Below are 23,777 nucleotides of genomic sequence, written 5' to 3' on the forward strand. Positions count from 1 at the left end.
AAAACAGTGGCACTAACAAAATGTCAGAAATTGGACATGGAAGTGGAAGAACTGAAGGTACTAAGATTTTACTGAGCATGACCAGGACAGACTGGATCACAAGTGAGTATATCACAGGAATGCCTCAGGTTGTATGATTTAGAGACAAAGGTGCAGAGGCAAGGTTGAGATCATTTGGATATGTGCAGAGAAAGGATAGTGGATATAGCAGACAATGAATAGTGAAGTGGGAGCTGCCAAGTAGAAGGAAAAGAGGAACCAACAGAGAAGAATTGTGGATGTAGTGAAGATGGCCATGAAGAGGGTTGGTGTGGCAGAGAAGGATGCTACGGATAGGGAGAGATGAAGGTAGAAGAAATGAAGAAACTATATGAAGATAAATTATATTTTCTGAAAAAGGGTTTGAAGCTGGGACAGTGTTCATGTTAACACCATAAATGTAAGCCTTGCAGTCATTTACACTTGTGACTAAACTCCAGCAAAAATTTAGATTACAAAGCCAATACTTCCTTCTTCCACAAAACTGGACTGCTGTTCTGTTGGTCCTCTGTGGGTGTAATGTACTAAAAGAAATTGATTTCTTTTCAAGATTTGAGAAACATTTAGTCATAATTTTATGGTATAGAGTTGCATATTTAAAAACAGTAAATCTGTTCAGCTGTTTGGAAATAAATGACCTATATAATGTTCTGTAGCACATAAACCACAGCAGCTTCTGATTCTGTTCCACTGCAGGGGCGTCGTCATCAGACTCAGAAGGAGAAGGTGCATCGAAGTCTAGATCAGGAGCCATGCCTCAGTATGTATATTCCTGCACAAACTACCTTTGACACTATGACCCAGTGAACCTTGAACTATTCAACAGGCTAACCGAGCCCTTGAGCGACTAATCAAGTCTGCTGCCTGCTCCTAGTTAACTGGGTCCTAAAAAGGCTATTTAAGAGCCAACAGCCTGACCCAGAAGTCAGCAATCACAGTAATGACCTGGGGAGGGTTAATATGGTGGGAAAATCACCTGAGATGTTTGGTCTCTTACTTATTTACAAATGTTAAACCTTTTAATTCATGAGACTTTAACTTTTAGTTTTATTCAATTTCCTCTCCAATCGTGAAAAATATGTATTAATTTAACAACATTTTGGGCATGAAATTCCAATTCCATTTTTACAATAGGGCATTTTTTGCAGTCCCTGAGTCCTTTCCCTTTTTCTAAATGTTTTTCATTATTATCTTATGTATAAATCTCCCTGCATCTGGACTGTTTCCTGATATTCGTTTCTGTTTCCATTTGTGTTTACCCACTGAAGCCAAGATCACTGATATCATCTTAATTGCTGTGGAGGCAATTTTCCTTCAAGCACTATATTTTAAGTAAAAGCTTACAGAGTTTTGAAATTGGTCCCTTTTTTTTTTTAGAAATAAGTTTTTGTTTGTGTTTTTCCTTGTTTTAGAGTCCAGAAGAAGACTACTTCGATGTCCCTAACAATACGCTCATCTTCACCCAAAACTGAGGTGCTACCTCATCGCACCACCCTGGTGCAGTCCTTGTCTCAGCCTCCACAGCGGGTAAAACATCTTTCTTTCTCTTTCTCTTTCTTTAAATAACTTCATCTGTTTGGAAAAGTAAATGTGTGTTGTCTTCTAGATGCAGAGCCCAGTTTCATCACTCTATGCTGGTGAAGTCTCAGGCCCTCCTCTGTTCACCAAGGTAAGTGTGGATACACTTTTGTGTAACATACTTTACACAAAACGTAAGTAGACATGGCAAACATCATGAACATGTGTGACTGCTAAAAAAAAAATCAATAATCAACCACAACAATAACCAATAACCTCTGGGACTAAAAAATGAAGCCAGGGTAGAAGTGCTAAAAACTGCAATTTCTTGAATGTCCACTTGAGGCAGTTTAGCGAGCTAGAGCTAATTTCTCTCAAAAGGTTATGTTTTTTTCAGTGTAGTACAGACATATTTGCTTGACAAGTGAAAGGTTGCTTCTTCAATGCTAGACTGAAACACAAATTTCTTTTGGAGTTTAAACAGGAAGGGCATCTGATGTAAAATAAAATAAAGTCAAAATTAAATATATAGAGGTACCCACTGTGGTGAACTCTTGAGGCAAGGAACCAGCCAAAGTAGCTTTTTAATTAATTTTTTACCCTTACTTAGCCTTTGAATTGCTTCGAGACTTAAAGTTAACCATTACTAAAGGCTTGGGAGCTTTATGTTGCTGTCGATACTGTTGCTAGTTACTGATGTGAGTCACTGAACTGGAAGTTTAGGTAACATTTGTGGTGTTGGTTACCCTGAAGCACTTTTAATACAATTATCTGACAACCATTGTGGCTTTGTGTGTGGTTAATTATACTAACAGCACATCCAAGAAGTCTGTGCTCAGGTCTTGGTGAGTGAAATTATTTTATTTATATGATATTCATCATTAATTTACAGGTGTACCTGTATAGTTTGGGGATGCAGCTCACTAACCAAGCATGCCAAGTTTAGCTAATAACTCTGAAATCTCATCCATATACGTCATGTCTGGCTCCAAAAAAACATCAAGACAACAACCACAAGGCTAAAGTAGAGGCCCCAAAACTTTACTTTACAAAACAATGGGTGACATCATGGTTTCTATGCCTATCTTTTATGTACAGTCTATACATAAAGCACCGTTTTTAACTCATTGCTGCTGTGGCAAAATTAGAAGCCTGCCATTGTCTGGCATATTTGAATGCTATACCATGAAGATTTCCTTTAAAAAGAACAAGGGAATTGTTACCCAAACCATAAAAAGGACACATGCAATTCATCATGCATGCAATGCATGTACATGTACACATACAAACACAGAACCTGTTAAACATTGTCCGCAGACTCTTTGTCTTCCCATAATAACAGCATGCAGTGCTGTGGCTTTCAGCAGTGCGGGTCAGATAAAACATAGACTTTGATGGGAGCTCCTCCTCTTCAGGCTCCAGGACGTCCTTTTCCAACTCAGACTCTTCAGCACTCCTCCAACAGCCCTCATCTCCCTCTTTTCCTCAGGCTGTGGGTCATGTGATGGCAGGAATGAGACGAGTTGAGGCTTCAAACATGCCCGCCAAACCCACAAGGGTCAGGTCTCTTTCACTCTCATTGAGCCAGTCAGTCTCTAAATCATTTTGCACTTCATTACAAAAAGTCACTTGTTTTTCTTCACCCCCGCACCCAGCCTCCTTTCAAAACTATAGCAAGCTTTAATTATCTCGATGAGAGGATGTTTGCCTGTAGTGAAGTCAGCACTGTGATGTCACCCTTACAGCACACCCATACACCCACACACCCATGATGTACATTCAACCCATGCTCTTCTCAAAGTATGCCCAGAAACACAGAGTGAGAGGCACATTTATCCACACTGACACTGAGTGCCTCCTGTTGAGGGATGTAGCAGTCCATGTCACTGTGGACTTTACCTCAGCTCTCATAAGGATGTGTTTTTTCTTAACTTCTGCAACTTGATAAGCTGTGGTGTGATTAATTGGACAGAGGTGGTCATTTGTAAAGTGGAGGGCCTCCAACTGGAAAATAAAGAGCACCCACGTGGGGGGTTTATCCCCCTTAAAGCACACATACATGTGCATATGCACTTAATGCATGAAAAGTTAAAAATATTTTCTGGATCTTGTCAAATTATTTAATTTTTTTTAGTTTGAAAAAAATATTTTGTAGATTCACTGTGAATTCCAGTGCACACCTAACCTGACGTACTGTTGATATTACAATTACTTATCGTGAATGGATGGTTCATTAACAGGCACTGTTTATTTCTTCTTACTCACACTAAAATAAAGCTACATTTTTACTTGTTTTTACTGGTTAGGGTCACTTGAGTTAATGGGTTGTGACCCAGGAACTAAAATTAACTTGAAATCCCCGATTTATACCAAACTTAAAACAACTGAAAATATTAGAAGGGTTAATAATTAACAAACAGAGAGTGTAATTTATTCTGTTATACGAAAAGCTATACTAATAAAGTACTAGCTTATGGTAGCCAACTTAAAAGGGACCTGTTAGGCCTTTCTTTTCTATAAATGAGGAGTGTTATAATGGCCAAAATTTCAAGTATTGAGGTCAGAGTTTGCACAAGTAATCCCTGTGAGACAGCAGGATGTTTTTTTCCTACTCCTCTTTGTTCTGTATGATCAGTGAGAGCAGATATCGTCATGGACTCTGGCTGCCCTGAAGCCCCGCCCACTCACTGTTCAAATTTTATGTCTATTAGGAGCAGCCAATCAGAGACGGGTTGGCTTAAAGCGAGGGTGAAGGGAGCTAAAACAAGTTGTAACAGGCAGCGGATAGAAAAAGTGGCTGCACCAAGGCCAGTATAAAATGCATTTGGATTATTTTGAACTGAGATTATTTATGAAGCAAAAACCATCACGTAATTGTTGGGTGATGTGATAAAAATCCTGTTTCAAAAACTTCCAGTGCACATCCATATCAATGATGATTAACAGATGTTGGAAACAATGACTTTTGTTTAAGGACATTCGGTTTGTCAGTGTCCAAATATTTAAGAAATAATTTCATCAATTTTGACAAAGTGATCTAAGCTCGTTTTAAGTCTCGGCACTTGGTGACAGCTATTTGGAAGGAAACAGATGCTCGTTTTAGACTAAAGATGAAATATATGGAGTAAACAGCCAGATTAAGGTACATTATCTGATTGCATGAGGCACAAAACGAAGGGACCAGATGGAGCCAATTAAAGGGGACTCCTGGTTTGCTAAAGTGGAAGTCCTGTGAAAATAAGCTTTAATTTTTTTGATAGCCTTGTAGCTCCTTAAGTTCATCCACTTTGCTGTTTGCATATAAGCTACTGCCATGCCATCTTTCTCCTTCTTTTGTACTTGTCACCTATTACTCGCTCCTTTTTCTCATGATCTCTCTCTTATTTTTTCATTGTGTTTTGGCTTTTCATTCCTTCCTGTGTGCAGCTCCTGCAGGATGCCCAGGCATCTGAGGGCCAGGTAGTGGTTCTGGAGTGCAGGGTTCGTGGAAGTCCTCCTCTGCAGGTCCGATGGTACCGCCAGGGAAACGAGATCCAGGACTCTCCTGATTTTCGTATTCTCCAGAAAAGTGAGACAATTGAGCAAACTGTTGTAGCTAAGCCATTTTTAGATTTTAGAATTAAACTGATTTCACATCCATTAATAATCGAAATGTCTTTGTTCTCTTCCTCTCTGTCTGTTATTTGCTGTAAATTAGAGCCTCGATCTGCAGCTGAGCCAGGTATGTCACCTCAGTTCCTCCAAGAACTACTCTATCAATTACTCTGCTTTCATGTTCCCAGCTGCAGTCAGTGGTTAAATTTAGCAATGGATTATAAACTTTGGCTGGAGACTCAAGCTGAACTGCAGCCTAGGTCATAACTACAGAAGATCACAAGTCAATAAATCTGACACAACACTCATTATTGCATCTGCTGCAGTCACAGTGAGTCCCTGAAGCCCCATCATCTGCCAACTCCAACACATAAACAATGACACACACTAATTTATGTCAGATATTTCCCACCTGTGTGACTCAGGGGTCATTTCAAGTGCGTCTTTCTGGCTTTGAATCACTCAGACATCCCTGAACATCTGCACCCGTGTCTGGCTGTTCTTCATTAATAGTTACGTCTGTGCTTATTCATCTTCTCCCTGCTCTCCGTGCGTCTGAATAGTGATTCATCAGTCTACGTGACATGTCAATCATCGCACTTCTGTGTATGTAATTCATCCCCATATTGATGTGATATCTCTATTATGTTTCATTACAAAACAAATCAAGTGTCAACGTGCCACTCTGCTCATCACAAACAAATCAAGTCACAACAAGTCAAGTCTCAGTGTCTCACGCCTGTGTTTATTCTGTCTCTCAGCTTCAACTCTCTTAATCATCAAAAATGTACTTTTTTCAGAGGTGTGGTTTATTTGGTTTTTTTTAGAGGAGATCTGCACCCTCGTTATTGCCGAGGCCTTTCCAGAGGACGGAGGTCTGTTCTGCTGCACTGCCTCCAATCTTTATGGCTCTGTTAGCAGCACAGCCCAACTAACCGTTACCCCAGGTGCGTCTGAAACAGACTGAACAACATTATCAGCATATTAACAAGCCAATGAGGCAAATATAGAAGTGCCTTGAGATGTTGGAGTCACATATTAATTCCTCACATTCCCCACATAAAGTCAAAGACTCAATAACCAGCTGCATTAAAAACTAGACCATTTTATCTCTGGCTCGGTTGCTTACCGGACTTATATTTTTCAGGTTCAGTAACTGGTTATGCAATATAAACCATAAGGTGCCAAACCCATCCCAGTATGTTCGATGACCAGGGGGAAAATTCAAAAGACTACTTTGTTCCCCATCTCCAAAACATATGGGTTAGGCACAAAGCCGTCACAACATACGGCCTCTCAGCAAGAACCAACGATCTACATCTGGTCCACTACGCAACCTTGCATTGTGCAAAATTATTGTAGAACTGAATCAGTTTGGATTTTTCTACTGTATCTGCAGGAAGTTTTGTGTTGCAAGATGTTGGAATGGATGATATCATGAGACTGGTTTTCAGAACTCTTAATTTTGTTCGAGCCAAAGGTCTGAATCATTGTCACTTTTACGGCTCTGTTTGTAACTAAGACATTACTGATCACCCGCCATACCACAGAAGTAGGATGGTTAAGCCAAGGAGCCGTGCAGATGCATTTCTTTTATTCACAACAATAGCGTTTCTTTGCGATGACAGTAGAATGACTGAACGTGGAAAAACTGAAACTTACAGTTAAAAATGCACTTATTTTTCTTAAGACGTCTCATCTGTTTCGTAAACGGATGCTTCACTGATTGTTAATGTTTTCAGAATTTACTCAAGCTTCTCTGCACAGAAAGAAAAAAATGATTTAAAAAATGTTATAATTCACTGGTTTTACTGATCCAGCCCATTTGGAATTAAATTGGGGAGTATGTGGCTCATAAACTAAAGACAGTTTGACATCCTTGTCTTAAGTTGTGGTTTCAGTATTATCCATTGTTGAAGTCACATGAAAATCCCCCAAATCCGGAGAAATTTCAGAGTTAATAACTAATTTCCTACATGTGTCCTGGCAATTTTGAAGGCCAGACTTTTTGGGCTGTAACTTGTTTGCTTTCAGTGATTCTAGTTTCAGGTTCTGGGTGCTGTCGTGCTGCCAGACTTTGTATTTTCAGGCTTTAGTAACAGAACTTGCTGGCAAGCATCTTAATCATGGTTGATTTCTGAGAAATCCATTGGTGATGGCCTATATTCTCCTTATGGGGTGAGGCCTGAATCATACCTAGATGACCGTAACCCTATCCTGTTTTTAATTGTTCTTTGGAGAACAGTAAAAATAAAATGTTTCAATACCTTAATGCGTTAGACCTCAGAGGGTTAATAGGCTTTAAACAGTTACGCCAATATCCTTGTTTTTCAAAAGATAAAATTAAATAAAGATGAAGTTTTCCAAAACAGAGGAAATCTGGCAAAGGAGTCAGTTCTGGCTCTTTGCACTAGCACTGATAGTCCAGTAGTTCCCCCGAGGTCTTGCAGTTTACATTCATTAATAAAAGCTGCCATGGTAGGTCTTTAGAAGATCACTTTCTTCTTTTGTGTGTATTGTTGTTATGTCGCATGTGAGGGAAAGGTGAAATTTGTGAGTGGAGCGGGACACAAATATTTCTGTGTGCATGCTCACAGACAGAACTGTGTATGTACAGAACGGGACTCACCGCACAGTTTAAAGCAAAGGCTGAATAAACAGGAATTGCATCAGACTGAACTGACTGGACCCAGCTGCTGCTTCAGATCAGATATGCAGTGATGCAGTGTATGTGTGTGTGTGTGTGTGTGTGATCTTTAGAAGGTCTGTGATGGCTAGAAGAAAAACTAAACATTAAAGTTAAAAAAAAAAAAAAATCCACCTTTTTCTTGTTTGTTTCCCTCAGCAGCTGAGGACTCATCCAGTAATGGCATGTCTGGTGATAGCTCAGGGTTTGAGGATGCAGCAGCCTTCCCTCCTCCTCCCCCACCCACCGAGATCAGCCTCCTGGAGCTGCCACCCAAGATGCTGCCTCAGCCCAGCGCTGAGACTCTCCAGATCAAGGAGCTGGAGATCTGGCCCAGTGTGTCAGCTATGCCTCCAGTACAGATGAGCACAGAGATGGAGGACAAAGGGAAAGAATCTGTGCAAAATGGCCAAACCCTGCATCCACCATCACCTCCAAGCCTTCCTAAAGAGACCACACTACCGCCCCCACCGCCACCTCTGCCACAGTCTGATCCCACAACAGATATCTCTATGCCAGTTCAAAGTCCAGCCCCTGTGATACCAGATTCATCCCCAGCACCAGGCAAGCTGTCTCCATCCCCTGGGAAAGACGGGCCTCCGCTGCCTACCAAACCTAAACCAAAGCTGTAAGTATCGGTCCTGTCCACATGTGTTTGTGCCTACGGTGTATGCTAGTCACCAGCAAGGGGCTTGCTGGAGGGAGGGAGACATACTTGGATGATCGTCTGGTGGGAATGATAGTGTTCAGTCTCGATTTTGTCAGGAGGGTTAAAGGGGGACTCCCGGGCCTTTTCAGAACAAAAGCATTCCTCTGCCTTTATGTGTGGCATCGTGTGTGCCAGGGTGAGTCTGGGAGCTGCTGTCTGTCTGTGCCTGTAAACAGATCAGAGTGGCATTTGCTGGATGGCTCTTATTGTTTCTGTCTGACCTCGCACTGCACGCCCAGCCCAGGACAGAGTATAGTGTTTTTTCCTGAGCACCTTTCTGACAGCTCTGTAGGGATCAGGTAGGATGTCATGGTTATAAGATAAGGGCTGGACAGGGTATGGCTTTATTTTTTTTGTCTGCAGTTAACAAGCCTTTTGTGCATGGGTTTTACCCACCTAGCAGATGCATTTCTTTTTTGGACATGTAACAAAACTCCACCTTTGTCCTAAAAGCAGGGAAGCTGTGGTTAGCACTCCCTTCATGCTTCCAGGGTGCCGCACTGGTATTGTTTCATATTCACATTAGAGTTATCCTAATGAAATTATTTTAAAGATGGCAGTTTGGTCCACTGAACTTAACAAATATTGGACTTTAATTAGACTTTACACAGAGACCGATGATTCTTAAAGGCTGAATGAAACATATACTGGTAATCCACCGGGTTTCCTATATCACCATAGTGATCCCTCTGCCCCGGATCACCCAAGCTAGCCTGCAGATGTATTGAATTGGTTCCAAATTTCAGAAAGACACTAGTGAAATCCAGTTAATGACCTAAATGATCCTTGAATTATCATGTACTGGCACTTTAAAACTGAAAGGTTTAACTGAAATTATGTGTGGTTGTCAAGGAAGGTACTACACCAAGCAAGCAAGCAATTTATTTATATAGAACTTTCAAAACAACTCTCAGCTGAAAACAAAGTGCTGTACACATGACATAACAAATAACAAAGTGAAATAGTATATGTAAAAAAAAACCTAAAAAAAAATAACTTAAATCACCTGACCTCCTTCTGTTTAATGAATAGATGCTGTACAGCCAGAACTTTGGTTTTACCAATAAATGCCCTCACAATGTTCTTTAGTTTTATTTGACCTTCAATATTTCATCTTTTTAGTTCTGGTAAAAGTTAAGGGGAAATGTGGTGAACAACACCAACAGATGTGAATGAAATTCAGCCTCTTGTAAGATAAACGGCCAAAAGCAGTTCTCAATTTTGAGATGAGACATTGAAGATACTACCAATGAAAACCATTGGCTGACATACATATGCAGTTCGGTAAATACATTGTTGGGTCTCGGACTGGATGTCCACTATATGCCAACTGTTAGCCACAAGGTGATTTGCAACAAACAAATATTGTTGCAAATATAACAAATATAAATATAAATAAAACAGTTAATTTGGTATATGAAAACCACAGCAGATGGTTAAGTGTGGCATTGATGTGGCTTATGTCTGTCTGCATGTGGTCTACAGTTTGATTACAGTTTCACTGCATGTGTGCTGGATTTGATACCTGCTCCTATCTGGTGTTCATGTAAATGTTATGACTTGTTAATTCTGTGCTTCCAGAGCTGAGAGTATAGTGGAGGAGGCAGAAAATTACAGGTAAATATGACTATGAGGACGGTGCTGTAGAGCTGTGCCACATGTTCTGTAGACCTTGTTAATTTAACTATGAAAGAGGCAAAGCGATAGTAGACACACAACGAATCAAACTCATTAAAACTTCACATCAGCAAGTCAGACAGTCCCAGAAAAGCCACGAAATGATGTTACAACTCTACAGAAATACATCCAATATAACCAAAACGAGTTGAGTAGTTTCAAAAAACTTTAACATTTATTATCAAAAAGGAAAAAACTGAAGTCACGAACAATCAGCAAAATATTACCACTGAATTGCAAAAGGCTAAAGGACCTTACAACCCTTTGATGGAAACCTCACAGACCATCCCACTAAGGGTTATAAGATCTGGTGTTATCCCTCCAACCTAAACACACATCAAAACTAATCCCAGGGTTAAAAAAAACCCCAAAAGCCCCCAAAAACTAGACTCATAAAGACCCAGAAAGAAGCCAAAAATCATAGGGCTAAATCATTCTAACATCAACCACTGCTACAGAGACAAGAGCAAGTTAGTTGTAAACTAACTGGTTGTTGTCCAAAATGGTTCAAACCTTGATGGAAACAGAAGATCCTGTTAAATGATTCATATTGAATTTTAGGTTTTGATTATAACGGGCATTAATATTATAGATACCAATGACAATGATACTGACTTTAGCTTCCAAATCTAATTTGTATAACATAATGTACATCAACTTTGTGTATGAGGGTTACATTTCTAACAAATGTGTGGGATTTCTTCAACTAGCAGCATATCAGCAAAGCTGCTTCTCTGTGAGTTTTTCCACAATAACATCACAAGTACGCCACTAGAAACAATCAATTCCCAACTGTGAGGCAGTGTAAGCCACCCCTCTCCTGCCCTCTCCCCTTTAAAATCTGTAATTACACAGTAAAACCAGCAGCCATGCCATTAGCCAAAGGTCATCTTTCTGCCAGACTGTTTCCTCAAATGGCCTCTATAAACAGAGGTTGACCACTCTCAACTTAAAGCATCCAGGGCTTTTCATTCAGTTCATCAGGTCCTGTTTGTTCAGTGTCCATGTAGTCTGAGATACTCTGCAATATTCTGCAATGCAGCAACTTAATTAAGTAATCCCACTTTGCTGCTTTAATTACTTTTGGGGGGTTTTATTTACAGAAGTTCTTTTTACATAAGACTTTCCAACAAACCACTTTGCTAGCAGACAGATACAGTGTGGAAACTCTTACACTAACGTCTTGTATATATAAAATAAGGTTTTATCGCGAAATAGCTTTTGTTTTATTGTATGTACACAAAGGCAGTGAGGCTCAGTGTGGATTGAGTTTAATTATCAGAGTGAGCAGTTTAGTTAGCTTAAAGGATGAGTGTCTAGACTTACTTGCTTTCATGCTACGTCATTAGTTTTCTGGAGTTATGTGCATTTAAGCTTTTACTACTGAAAGTCATGCATGCAAATAGCTCCCAAAAATGCAGTGTTTTCACAGCACTGGCTATTATCAAGCAAAGAACAGCTGCTAGATAATCGCAAATCGCTAGTGTTTATTTCAAATGAAAAGAGCATATTCATAAATCTAAAATAAAATGTTCTAAATCACAGGAACGACATACTGGAAGCCTGTGTAAGGGATGACTTTTGCTTTAATAATACTGGGCTGATGAGATGTAGGAAGTCGCTGTGTGACTTGGCAGGCAGGCGGGATTGCAGGAGACCCGAGCTGTGAAAACAGACCTGCTGTTTCTCTCTAATGAAGGAACACAGAGCTGGGTTGGTAGGCATTTGGGTTTGATGTCCGGCGTTGATGCCAGACATCAGCATTAAGAATTATAGGAAATTCTCAGGGGAGAGGCCCAGATTGTCTGGGTAGATCTGAACCAAGGTTCGTGTTTGAATGGAAAGCAAAAGTTCTTTACCACAAGGCAGTGAAGTGATGGATAGCAAGCTAGAAACACTATCTCACTGCATCTGGAATTCAGCTTTTTTACATCTAGCGTTACTACACAATGACATGAATTATGGCTGATTTATGTGCTTTAGTACTTAGTGAATTTGATGGATGTGATATTTTCAGACTACTGCAAGCAGGATAAAAGAACACGTAACAAACATGTTCGGACAGTTTTTTTGTTTGTCTTTTTATAAACTGTTTTAAGGATTAAGCATACAATGTAAAAATGTTTAGTTAATGTGACCTTTTGCTTCAAGCACATTTGTTATTTAAGGCAACCCAAAGTTCTCTTGGCATTGGAGCTCATTTGATTGTGTGTGCTTGTCTGGAAAATAAACCATGGTTCCCATAGCAGGCCCTTAAATATAGAGCTTAAACAGTTGAGGAATACTGCCTGCCAGTGAGACATCTGTTGCATCTAAACATATGGACAGGGCCATCATGGGAAGAGTTATTGTCTCACCTGTTCTGCAGGGTTTAACTGTGAACGCGTGACAACCTGTAAAGTGCTTTCATGACAGACTGGCGGAGTAACACCTTAAGCTTGTAAATCTGTGTGCTCTAATCCAGATGCGTGCACATGTATTAGCAGATGACGTGTCAGTGTTGCTGGTATCCAGGGTTGGTTTTCTTTATATGCCTACAGGTAAAGGTTCATGCTTGTCTATTGAGACACCTCATAAAAGAAAAAGTTATCGTCACACCGTGATGCATAACATCTTCGTAGAGGTTGTATTAGTTTATGGAGGCTATGAAGTCAAGCTCCACTCGCAGTCCCAGCAGGTTTCAGCTATCTCACATCAGGTGATGGCTCAGCTGTTTGCCTTCTATATTTATACTTACACCTTCTGCACTTACTCCCGAAGAACATCACATTGTGCAGTTTATTTTACTTTAACTTGCTCTTCATCTGCAAGCTATTTTGCAATGCAACTTCAATGTTCCTTGTCAGTACTCCATATGAAAGGGCAGGGAGGTCCCAAAACAGAAGAAAATACTGAACACTGAAGAAAATACCCACATTCTTTTGACTATAGTCAGTCCTGGATGGACCGAATATTCCCCATTAACTTATTTATGAATACTTATTCTTCCATAAAACATTATTCACATCTAATCAATAGTCAAAAATTAGAAGAGCAACCAAATACAAAGTTAATATTAAACATGCTTGAAAATAAGCACACTTATGTTACTTATTCCCTACCAAATCATGCTGATCGTTATGTTTCCCTTAAACCTTCTGATTTTGCTTGCTTGCTAGTTTTTCTGCGACCCAGTGGATAGAGGGAAGACTTTACTTTCAGACTTCTTTACGTCCTAAACATCTCTTTATATCAAAGACATGCTTGAGAGCTTTACATTATCTTTTTAACTTATGACCTTATGACCATGCAAGCGTAGTTACAAGCGAATGTGTGTTTGGTGTTGATGGTAGCATGGTCTGGAGACACCTTTTGCAAAGATCAATAGTATGATTCTCAAAGACTGATGCTAGCCAAACAGCGGTAAATTGCTGAGGGGCTGAGTTGTCATCCTCTCTCCTCACTTTGCTGTCTAAAGGGATCTGGTAAGTAACAAAGGGAAGCTGCAGTTTCAATACCTACTTTTGATGTACAGGTTATTTAACAGTCTACATATGACACAATGACTTACATACTCTGAAATACTCCAAGAAAGACTCCAAGACACAGAAAGAGACACTAGACTGCAACATTAAAAAGGTGTGACCACCACGATGTTGACCGCGATACTAAGGGCAAAGCATTATATTATAGGTCGGTACCGCATAATGTTTAGGTGGGCGTTACAACGAGCATGAGTAGCAGAGGTAACAATTATCCCCAAACCCATTCCACAGCTTAATCTCTTGTTCATAAGACCAGGAATTGGCTTTGACAGTCAAAATTGGTCTCTTGCATGGATTTTATTCCACAAACTGCTTCTTATGTACGTGCGAGCTGAACTCTCTGTACTGCTGTGGATTTGTTTTTTATATACAGCTCTACATTATGTTCATTTTTACTCGGTATGATGAAAAACAGGCAAGCTTTGGCACTCAGCAGGACCTCAATTTAGACTTTTCTCACTACAGCGATCGTGATGTTTGTGCAGAGGTTTCAGAATGGTTCGGGCTTCGGGCTTTTTTTTTTTTTTTGTGGGTTTGTTAAAGAAATGCTGTAATAATGAATGGTTGACTGTATAATGTGCAGTGCGTGTGTGGCTAGTGCAAAGCCTGAGGGCGAAAGAAAGAGGAACACGAGTTGTGTATTTGATTTTAAACAGGCCAAAGACTTACTGTACATGGAGTAAGCAGTGACAGCACCTGATTATAAAGAGTCTTGAACTGATATTTTAAGTGCAAGCAGAAGTGGCCTGGATAATGAAAGCAGAGGTCAATCAATCTGGAAAGGGGAGGAAGTGGAAAATTTGAAGGGAATTACACAGCTGATAGTATGTAAAAAGTTTCCCTTCTGAAGAAAGTAGATCAATACAGGCTGTAAAAAGGCATGACCTAACACACACACACACACACACACACACACACACACACACACACACACACACACACACACACACACACACACAATCATTGCTTATCATGGTTATATTAATAAGATTTATTTTTGGATAACAGAAGTCTGAAAAATTCTAATCAGATCATGTCATTATTCTAAAATTCCAATTACAGTCAAATACTTTTCAACCCTAACACAGACACACACACACACACAGACAAAGGGTGGGTGGTCCCAAACACCATGAATATCACAAGAAAAAACAGCTGAAAAATGAAGGCAACATTAATTAAACCTCCTTAAGACTAACAAGAATGTTCTGTACAGTTCACTTGAGTATACTTCAACAGGAATTCTAGTGACTAGTTTTACTAAGCACCAGCCTCCAGGGTTTAAAAATGTAGCAAGAAAAGGAGTAACAAAAACTGCAACTTCTCTAATGGCCAGTTGAAGCAATCCCCGCAGACTCACACGTTCAAAATGCTTAACTATGAAGCATGTTTTCAAGGCTGATACAGTAAAAGGTTTTAGCCTCTGTGGATATTTCGCTATGCATTTAAATTCTAAAGGAGGTGAACTTTTTAGTTATATATAAATACTTGTAAGGCTTAAAGTTAGGAGTGTGGCAGCATTTCCTCAGGCATAGACAGTATGAAAGATCAACAGTTGGTTTCTGAAGTCCTGTTTTGAAGCCATCTTGGTGTGTCATAGTTGGATGTAACAAACAAGGAAACCATGTGATTGTGAAAGCAGACCCTAGATAATCCTTCTTTCTCATAATGAAACCAGTTTTTCATAGACTACTATTGAGGTTTTGCAAACTGATCATCTGACCCTGATTTGTTTTGGACATTTTGGACATGTGATCAAGTCAATAAGTCCCCAATCACACAGGCATAGAGATCCGTCGATGGCCATCTTACAGGCACCGGTTGTGAAGGAAAAATTACCATTCTCCAACAGGTTGTAAGTGGTTAGTGGAGGTTTGATTGTCTTCACTAGGAAAATGATTGCTAAAGCCCAAGTCCATTGCCCAGCTGGTAGTTAGGTTAGGTAGGTTTTTGGTACAACACCTTCTTTGTGAATCAATTTTACCCAGCAATAGCCAGGAACCACTGACAGCCAATCAGGGAATACACATACTCATTTTTGAACCCTAGAGGCTACATCAGTGTTTTTACTGTGTATGGCTTTAGCCAGTTGCTGTCTCATAATACAACTTAAAGATGTTTGTGGTGTTGATGACTTTTCAAGCATTTTTAATGGATTTATTTGGCTTGCTGCTTGGTACAGACAGTAGTTTGGACTTTGGTTTGAGTATTTCTTTTTATTTATTTTTGGTGGGTGGTTACTTTGTACTAGACAGCAGTCATGGTGGCTACATCCATCTGTTCTATACCGTCTATAGAATAACTTTAGGTACTCAGTTTCGTTCATTATGCTTCTGAAACAAACAAACAAACAAAAAAGACACCTCAAAATGCAGACATTACATACATGTTATCAACAGAGTGCTTACAGGACGGACATGCTTACATACTGCAGTAATAGAATTTTACTATAGAATTCTATAGTTATAAAATTAGAATGGACTAATATACTTTAATGCAGCCCGTATTTCTTGCCGATTAACCTTCATATACTTTTTAGTCTATGTCCACTGAAATAATTATCATACCTCTGAGATTAAATGACTTCCGTAGTTGCGCCAAACCGCTATAACCCCAGTGAGGTTGTTGCCAGGGAAACAGGGTATAAACCAAAGACACAAACAAACGTCTCTTCAGTAGTCCTCATTAGTCTCTCACTAAACTGACTCAGAAACGCACACAGAATAAACTTGTGTCACAACAGGTCGTCATTGACTCTTTATGCATTTGTTCATTTTAAAAACCTCACTCTTCTCACTTTAAACCAGGATTCACATTATGTCCGTGCTGCATTGCTGAGCAAGGAGCTAGGGCTGCCAGGATATGTCGCATATCTGTGCTGTGACTCAGAGCTTCCTCTCAGCAGTGTGTTTGTGTTTACGAGGTGCAAGTCATGAACTCTCTAATGAAGTATTAACAATCACTTTCTTGTCGAGGTGTTGCTTGTGGTTTATGGAAAGTGGTGGAAACATTTATGTTAAAGAACCACATATGGTACTAGCTGCACACTGACTTTGCTTGTGGTTCTTTGTCATCAAACATCTAAAGCACTGACCGGATAAAAAGCAGTAACTCACAAGCAGGGGTACTTCTGCAGTGGTCAGTGGGTATGTGTCAAAATTAGTTCAGCTAAACTGAAGAAAATCAAAAATTACAATTTTATTTACTTTAAGATTGTGTGGACCTGCAAAATTAACAGGCACACAGTAGAAAATAGATAGGAAAATTAATAATTAATACATAAATATAATAGAAAATGAATGGCCAAAAGTAAATAAAATTAATAAAATAGTTTACCGAGTGCATCAACTGATTTACATTTTAGAATTATGTAAATTTAGACACTGATAGCTAATGGAATCATTTTGTAACTTTAGCTAGAAAAAAACAGCTAAAATTATAAACTAAAGTCAGAAATCATTAGCCAAAATTTGAGATAAATCAATTAAATTGCTAACTTAACATCTTGAATAAGTAATATGCAGTAATGGAGTACAACATCTAAACATGAATAAACTGTCTTCCTTCTCTCACCCCAACCGATCGCAGTAATTGGCCACGCCCCTCCCTGAGCCTGGTTCTGCCGAGGTTTCTTCCTGTTAAAAGGGAGTTTTTCCTTCCCACTGTCGCCAAAGTGCTTTCTCATGAGGGGCTCATATGATTGTTGGGTTTTTTTCTCTGTATATATTATTGTAGGGTCTACATTACAACATAAAGCGCCTTGAGGCGACTGTTGTTGTGATTTGGAACTATATAAATAAAACTGAATTGAATAAACAAGTTGAAATATTGAGCTAAAATTCTAGCGTGGCTAGAAATGTAAACAGATCTAAAAGCACAGTAGAACAATTACCTGTTAAATAAACATACCGGATTTTAAAAAGATAAAATTCTTATTAAAAATTGGAAAGTGGCTAAAAGTATGGCTAACTGTTAAAACTGTTAGCTAAAAGTTTAAATAAACACATCAAAATGTAAACATCCTAGATAAACAGTTGTTAAAAAATGATTTGCCAAAAGTGAAGCTAACTGTTTTCTACCACATCTGAGGTGATTAGAGCTTTGCAATCCATAGTGTACTAAGAAAATATTCCAAGAAAATATTGTACATGTTTTTCTGTTCTATCTTCCAATTTTGCTGAGTTTGTGTGAAAGTTAGCCTCAGTTTCCTGTTGTTAGCTGACAGGAATACATGCCTGCAGACCTTTTAATGAGTGCTTATTGTTGCCTTCCTATCAGCTTGAAACAGATCTCCTCTGATCTCTGACATACACAAGGTATTTTTGCCCAGATAACTGCTACTGATGCGATATATTCTTTTTTTTTTTCAAATCCGCATTCTTCCACAGGTCGTCACAACTGTGTCAACAATCCTACAGTAAATGCACTGTTGTTGAGTTGCTGCCATGTGATAACCCCATTAGATAGTTGCATTATTGAGCAACTGAACAGATATACCTAACAAAGCATCCAGCCAGTGTCACAGGTAGATAAACATAAACGTTATTAGTAGCTATTAAATAAAGTAGTAACAAAAAGTAGTGGATTAATAGTCTAAATAGGATGTGAATTGTTGTAACTGATTGATAGTAAGCCAAATCTAATTGGTAAGAGTAAGCTACAATTGCTCCAGAGTTGAGTTTAAAATGAGTTAAGACAATCACATTTGAGCTTGAGAGGTGATGGTGATCAAGAGACTTTTGAGGACTTCTGTATGTCAGAAAAAAACTGGGAACCACTGCTCTAATGTATAGCTTTATTTTAGAGACTGCTGGCCACAGAGGTTTTTGATTACATGCAACTGGAAAAAGACAGACACAGAAAGTTAGTTCTCATCCGGGACAGGACGAGGTTTGTGCAACAGAATAAAAGCTGAAATGAAGTCACCAGAGACACAAGAGAGCAGGAAAGCAGATAATTTCACATTGGGCCTCCAGAGTGAGAGATGGGCAGCCCTTAAAAGGACATGGGAGACACAGGATTGGCTGAGACACTAGGCTAACAAACCACTGGATTGGTCGGCTGCGCTAAAGTGACCTGCATGGAATGGAGAAACTTTCCAAATAAGGAAGAGACTTGTGGGAGCTGACCTTCATAACACAGAGAGGGAGCTGGAAGACGGAGAGAGAGAGAGAGGGGTGAGCAGACGGGAGGGAGTGATGAAAGGACACATGGAGGGATGAGGAGAGCGAGAGACCAGGCTGTATGCTTGGGAGTTGACAGCATGGAAACTAAGCAGCTTCAGTGATCCCCCTCATAGAAAGCAGAGTGTTTTTCCCAGGAAAGAGCAGCCTGGTACGTTAAACACTGAGAAACAAACAGATAAATACACATTACCCAACATACATACACTCGGAGAGAAGAATTGTTTCCGGATGAGGTCAATCAACCTGTGATTAGATCCTGACCACGGGTGGTGGTGCACGTGGTGAGTGCGGCTTCATGTGTGGCATACACAGTATCTCTCTTTAAACACACTCTCAATTAGACTACCACACAACTTCCACTTGTGGATGTTAATTAGAGGGTGTGATAATGTGTACACTGCTGTCACCAAGAAAACGACACTGAGAGCAGACGAGGCCCACTCTGACTCGCTTCTAAGTGTCAATGAGTCGAGTCGCAGGGAATGACTCGTCTCTCGAATGGACAAGGCGACCCTCTCCAAGTAAGGTGCTGCATGAATAAGAGAGAATTTGTTTTTTCAGTTTCTTTACCTCAAAGTCAGCGGGTGTTTTTGAATGAGCTAAGGTCTGTGTTTAACACAGCGGTCCCCAACCTTTTTTGCACCACGGACCAGTTTATGTCCAACAATATTTTCACAGACCAACCTGTAAGGTGTTGCGGAAAAATACAACAAATTAAAACCAGTACCTGTACCAAAAACAGATTTATTCATAACACACGGGAAAAGACCCAGGGAAATCGAGTTAACAATATAAACAATAAAAAAATAACAATTAAAAACCCTGAAAACCATCAATTTCACACCCAGCCTCAAATCTCGCGACCCAGTACCAAACAACTGAAGGACCAGTACCGGTCCGAGGCCCAGGGGTCGGGGACCGCTAGTTTAACACAGGCTTTAGATATTCTCATGCTCTGTTCACTAACAAAAAATAAGGAAATGTGTAAATTTAAGGTAAGAATGCAGAAGTAAGTGATGTATTTAAGTAGCAAGTATATACCACACATTTTGTACAGACAAAGTGGTAACCATGCCAACCAAAGATGTGGGATTCATTATCTCATTTTATTTTACCCAAAACCAAGAAAATGGCTTTGGGAAAAATACTTCGGTGTTTACATCACTGTGTTGTTCACTTATGGACAAGCAGAAGGAATGCTGAAGACAAGCAAACGCACTATGCACTGCTAGGTTGAGCAAATGGTCCAAAATTTATGTAGTGCTGGCCACTGCACTGTAATTTTGTACATACTCACCCAGCTATGACTGCTTTGTTGCTATTGGTCACAGTGCACGAGAGCCTCACACAGTGATTGGGTGATACTTTGCTAAAAACCATTAGAAACAACAGGTTTCGTAGTGCTGAGGTGACACTGATACATTGTATCTAAAAGCTCTCTGATGTGAAGGGCTTCAGAAGATTTTCAAAGCAGCTTTATTGTGTGAAAACTGCCTTGCTGAACAAAATATATGCAAAAATCTTAACACTTATAGAAAAAAATCGCTTTTGTTAGACGAACTGTGGCCGTGCTCATTTCTATCTGTACCTACAGTAGAACACACTGTAAACTGGAATACTGAAATTAAATAGATTCAATTAATTTAAAAACTAAAGCTCTGCTAACAAAAATATTTTAACATTTCCTTGTAATTTGTTAAAACTTTTTTTTAAGCAGATTGTTTTCGATTAGTTTAAACTATTTTGCGGTTTATTTAAGAATAGCATACATTCACAGTCTTCATGTTTGTGGGTGTGATGAGGGTTATTGGGAAAGTTTCACCCTATTGAAGTGTGAATCTTACCAAAAAACTGAATTTGTAAAAATGACGTCTTTTCTTCCCCCTCCTTTCACAATAAAAGTATCTTACATATACACTGAATGACTGCTGTAGATAACACGGTTTACAAAACTGCCTGACCTTTCCCCAGTCATTGCACGCACACTTGAAACAGACACAAAAACACTACACTGGACTGGATCACCGGCCTCCTACTTTCCTCCCACCAACACACCATGACTCAACCGGCCTCTAAAAATAGACTACTCACAAAAATAGAAATGATCAATTCCTTTTTTTAAAAATTACTCATTCCACAAAAATTAGAGTTTTTTTTTGTTTTTTACACTGAATACTTTCAGTGAATGAAACCAGATCTATGTGGTTGTGATGGGTGTGTTTACATACACGGTGACACTTGGAGTGCGTCCACTGTTTAAATGATTCCAAAGGTCCACAACAGTGTGCGTGCGTTACATGAAACTATTATATATCTCCTGCTCATCTGACATAGATAGATAATGTTTCTGCTGCCATAAAGAGAATGTGGATTTTATTTCCAGACGTGGCCTAGTTTAAAATTTACCTTACAATAGATGAATCTCATTCGTGTCACCTGAATTTGAGAGATTTCTTTAGATGATTAATTCCATAGATCTATATCTGACTCTCTCTTCTCAATCATCCTGTCTCTCTCAAGTCTTCAGTCATTCAAGAAACATTATAAATCTAAAACACAAAATGACAAGCAAAAGACACCGGATATGGGTGTCTCTCTCATTCTTATCCATGACAGTAAGTTGTTATTTTTGGTGCCTAAATCAGCTCTGCGGTCAGTGCTGAACTTTTACTCTGAAAGGGCCGGCTTTCAGCTGGCAGACTGCATGCTTTTATTGTGTAGGAGGAGGAGCTCACAGACAGACTGACTCAGAGGGAGAGAGAGAGAGAGACTGTGTCTGTCACTGTCTGGCCACTCACCGCTATATATGCGTCTCCTACCTGAAAGTGGAGCAGTCAGTTGCAGTCCACTCTCCTGCAGGGAAATATCTCCACCACAGACATTACCACTCAAGGTAAAGCTTTTTCTTTTACTTGTCTAAACTCAGATCTCAATTGAATTAAGCTTGGGGACTTTTCATTAACTTTCAAAAACTCTTTTCTCAGACTTTCTTGAATTTATTTGTATTTTTTAACTGAAACACTTTGTCAGTAAAATAAAAACAGGGAGCAGAAGAAGAAAAGGGAGGCAAACGACTGAGGTAGAATAAACAGCAGCTTTTTTTTTCCTTCACAGTCTCCGGGTTTACCAGCTCAACATGTTAATGTTTAAATCATATGTTGTCAGAGCTGGTGTGTGGTTTAGGAGCAGACGGAGGCTGAGTGTGATAACCATTCATTTTGGAGGCTCTAGAAAGGTAGCGAGTTTGGACTGCAGAGAGAAAAAGAAGAAAAAGGAGAGAAGAGGGGGGGAACGAAGAGTAGCATCACTATGAGCGACTTTAGCTGAAGTTAGTTTGTTAGTTTTCTTTCCAGCAGTGCGACTGTGTTTATGTGGCGAGGTTCATTTGTTTGCAGAGCGCCTCTGTGGAGTCAGATGGATTAGTTAACACAATAGAGTCTGTTAGGTGGAAAAAACTTCTGACTTACTCCGCTGTAACTCTTCACTGACTGACTTCTTTCTCTCTCTGGCTCTTCCTTTTCCTTCATCCTCCTCCTCCTTCTACCCTTCTTTCCCTCCACTCCTGCTGCTAATCCCATTTGATGGCGATGTCTTTCCCACTTCAATCCACCGAAGAATGTCTTCAGCATTCCTTCTATAGAGAAAAAGAAAAAAAACAATCAGGGCTGAGCTAGAGGAGTGGGGAGAAGAGGGAGAGATGGATGGAGGTGTATAGAGAAAAGCAGGGCTCGCTGATTGTGGAGAGCCTCTTCACCTTGCGTATGAAATATGAGCCCAGATAGAGCGCGAGGGGGGGAAATAAGAGAAAGAGAGAAAGTAGGGCAGAGAGAAAGTGGAAGTGTGTGATCGGGCAGCCGTAAGCTGTTTTTCTGGTGTGGCTGGAATAAGAAAAATGCTCCGTGTTACGCTTTAAAGAGAGGGGGAGAAAGGAAAACAGTCTGGTTCTGTTTTATGTGGTGTGTGTGCAATTAGAGCCAAAGAGAATGAGGAGGTAGAGGTATACCAGGGAAGAGTGGGGCTGAAAATAAGCTAAAGATGAAGAACTGAATGATGGAGAGCGGCTGCAGATGAAGCAGCAGCAGACTGGATTCTGAGCGGCAGACAACCCTGTGAGATTATTCTGAAATGCTCGTGGAAAATTGGAGCGGTTTCTTTGTTAGCTCGTTTTCTCTTGTGAAAGTAAGTAGAGGCGGGCAGATATGAACAAGGGAGTCCAGAGAGAGAGAGAAAAGAGCGCAGGCTTCTTTGTGTTGCTGTCAGAATTATTTTCCCAGCTGTTGCCATGTGTAAATTTAAATTTCACAACATTACACAACAGATTTGTACATGTAAGACTCACTGCAAGTCTCTCTGTACTCACAAAGTTTAGAAATTCTCAACATGACACATTTTCTAGGGAAGGATAACACAGAAAGTAAGCAAATGGGAACTTGAGTCAGAAGGGACTCCTCCGGCACATTTAAACAAGACAGTCTTACTAACAGTGTGTCAATCTCAGTCACTTTGTCAGACTGATGGTGTGTTTTTGCTCGAGGGCATCGGACAGCTTCGTGCTGACACACGTAATAGTAATGATGCAATGCTCACCGGTGAATATAAGCAACAGTAGCTGTGAACCAGATGTGTGTGTGTTTCCATATCTATACCCATTTTTGTGCTGCAACTGTGTGATTCAATCTCACAGTTCTCTTGAACTCGGTCTCTGATTTAAGTCACCGTTTGTGCGACACTATTTCCAGGAAGTGTTTGAGTTGTAGGTGTGATACCGGAGCTTAGTTTCGCTATTTCTCTATGAATCATTTACAGATTTCGAAGCCGTGCTGTTACCCAGCCACAGGTGTTTG

At 39.8% G+C, this 23,777-nt stretch overlaps 1 protein-coding gene across 5 annotated transcripts in view; it reads left to right on the top strand.

The window, feature by feature from the left end:
• palld (palladin, cytoskeletal associated protein) overlaps window positions 1–23,777 on the top strand; it is a 67,265-nt gene that overhangs the window by 27,293 nt on the left and 16,195 nt on the right. For 3 of the 5 annotated variants that reach the window (XM_087836142.1, XM_087836144.1, XM_087836141.1), the window contains 8 exons: window positions 736–799; window positions 1,452–1,566; window positions 1,646–1,708; window positions 4,984–5,125; window positions 5,255–5,278; window positions 5,979–6,098; window positions 7,997–8,465; window positions 10,128–10,163. In XM_087836142.1, the coding sequence (XP_087692268.1) occupies window positions 736–799; window positions 1,452–1,566; window positions 1,646–1,708; window positions 4,984–5,125; window positions 5,255–5,278; window positions 5,979–6,098; window positions 7,997–8,465; window positions 10,128–10,163 (1,033 nt within the window). The remainder of the gene's footprint in view (window positions 1–735; window positions 800–1,451; window positions 1,567–1,645; window positions 1,709–4,983; window positions 5,126–5,254; window positions 5,279–5,978; window positions 6,099–7,996; window positions 8,466–10,127; window positions 10,164–23,777) is intronic. The other 2 variants (XM_006790222.3, XM_087836143.1) reach the window with 2 other exon arrangements.

The sequence above is a fragment of the Neolamprologus brichardi genome, chromosome 23 (assembly GCF_056152115.1).
Source record: "Neolamprologus brichardi isolate AB-2024 chromosome 23, ASM5615211v1, whole genome shotgun sequence".
Taxonomy (NCBI): domain Eukaryota; kingdom Metazoa; phylum Chordata; class Actinopteri; order Cichliformes; family Cichlidae; genus Neolamprologus; species Neolamprologus brichardi.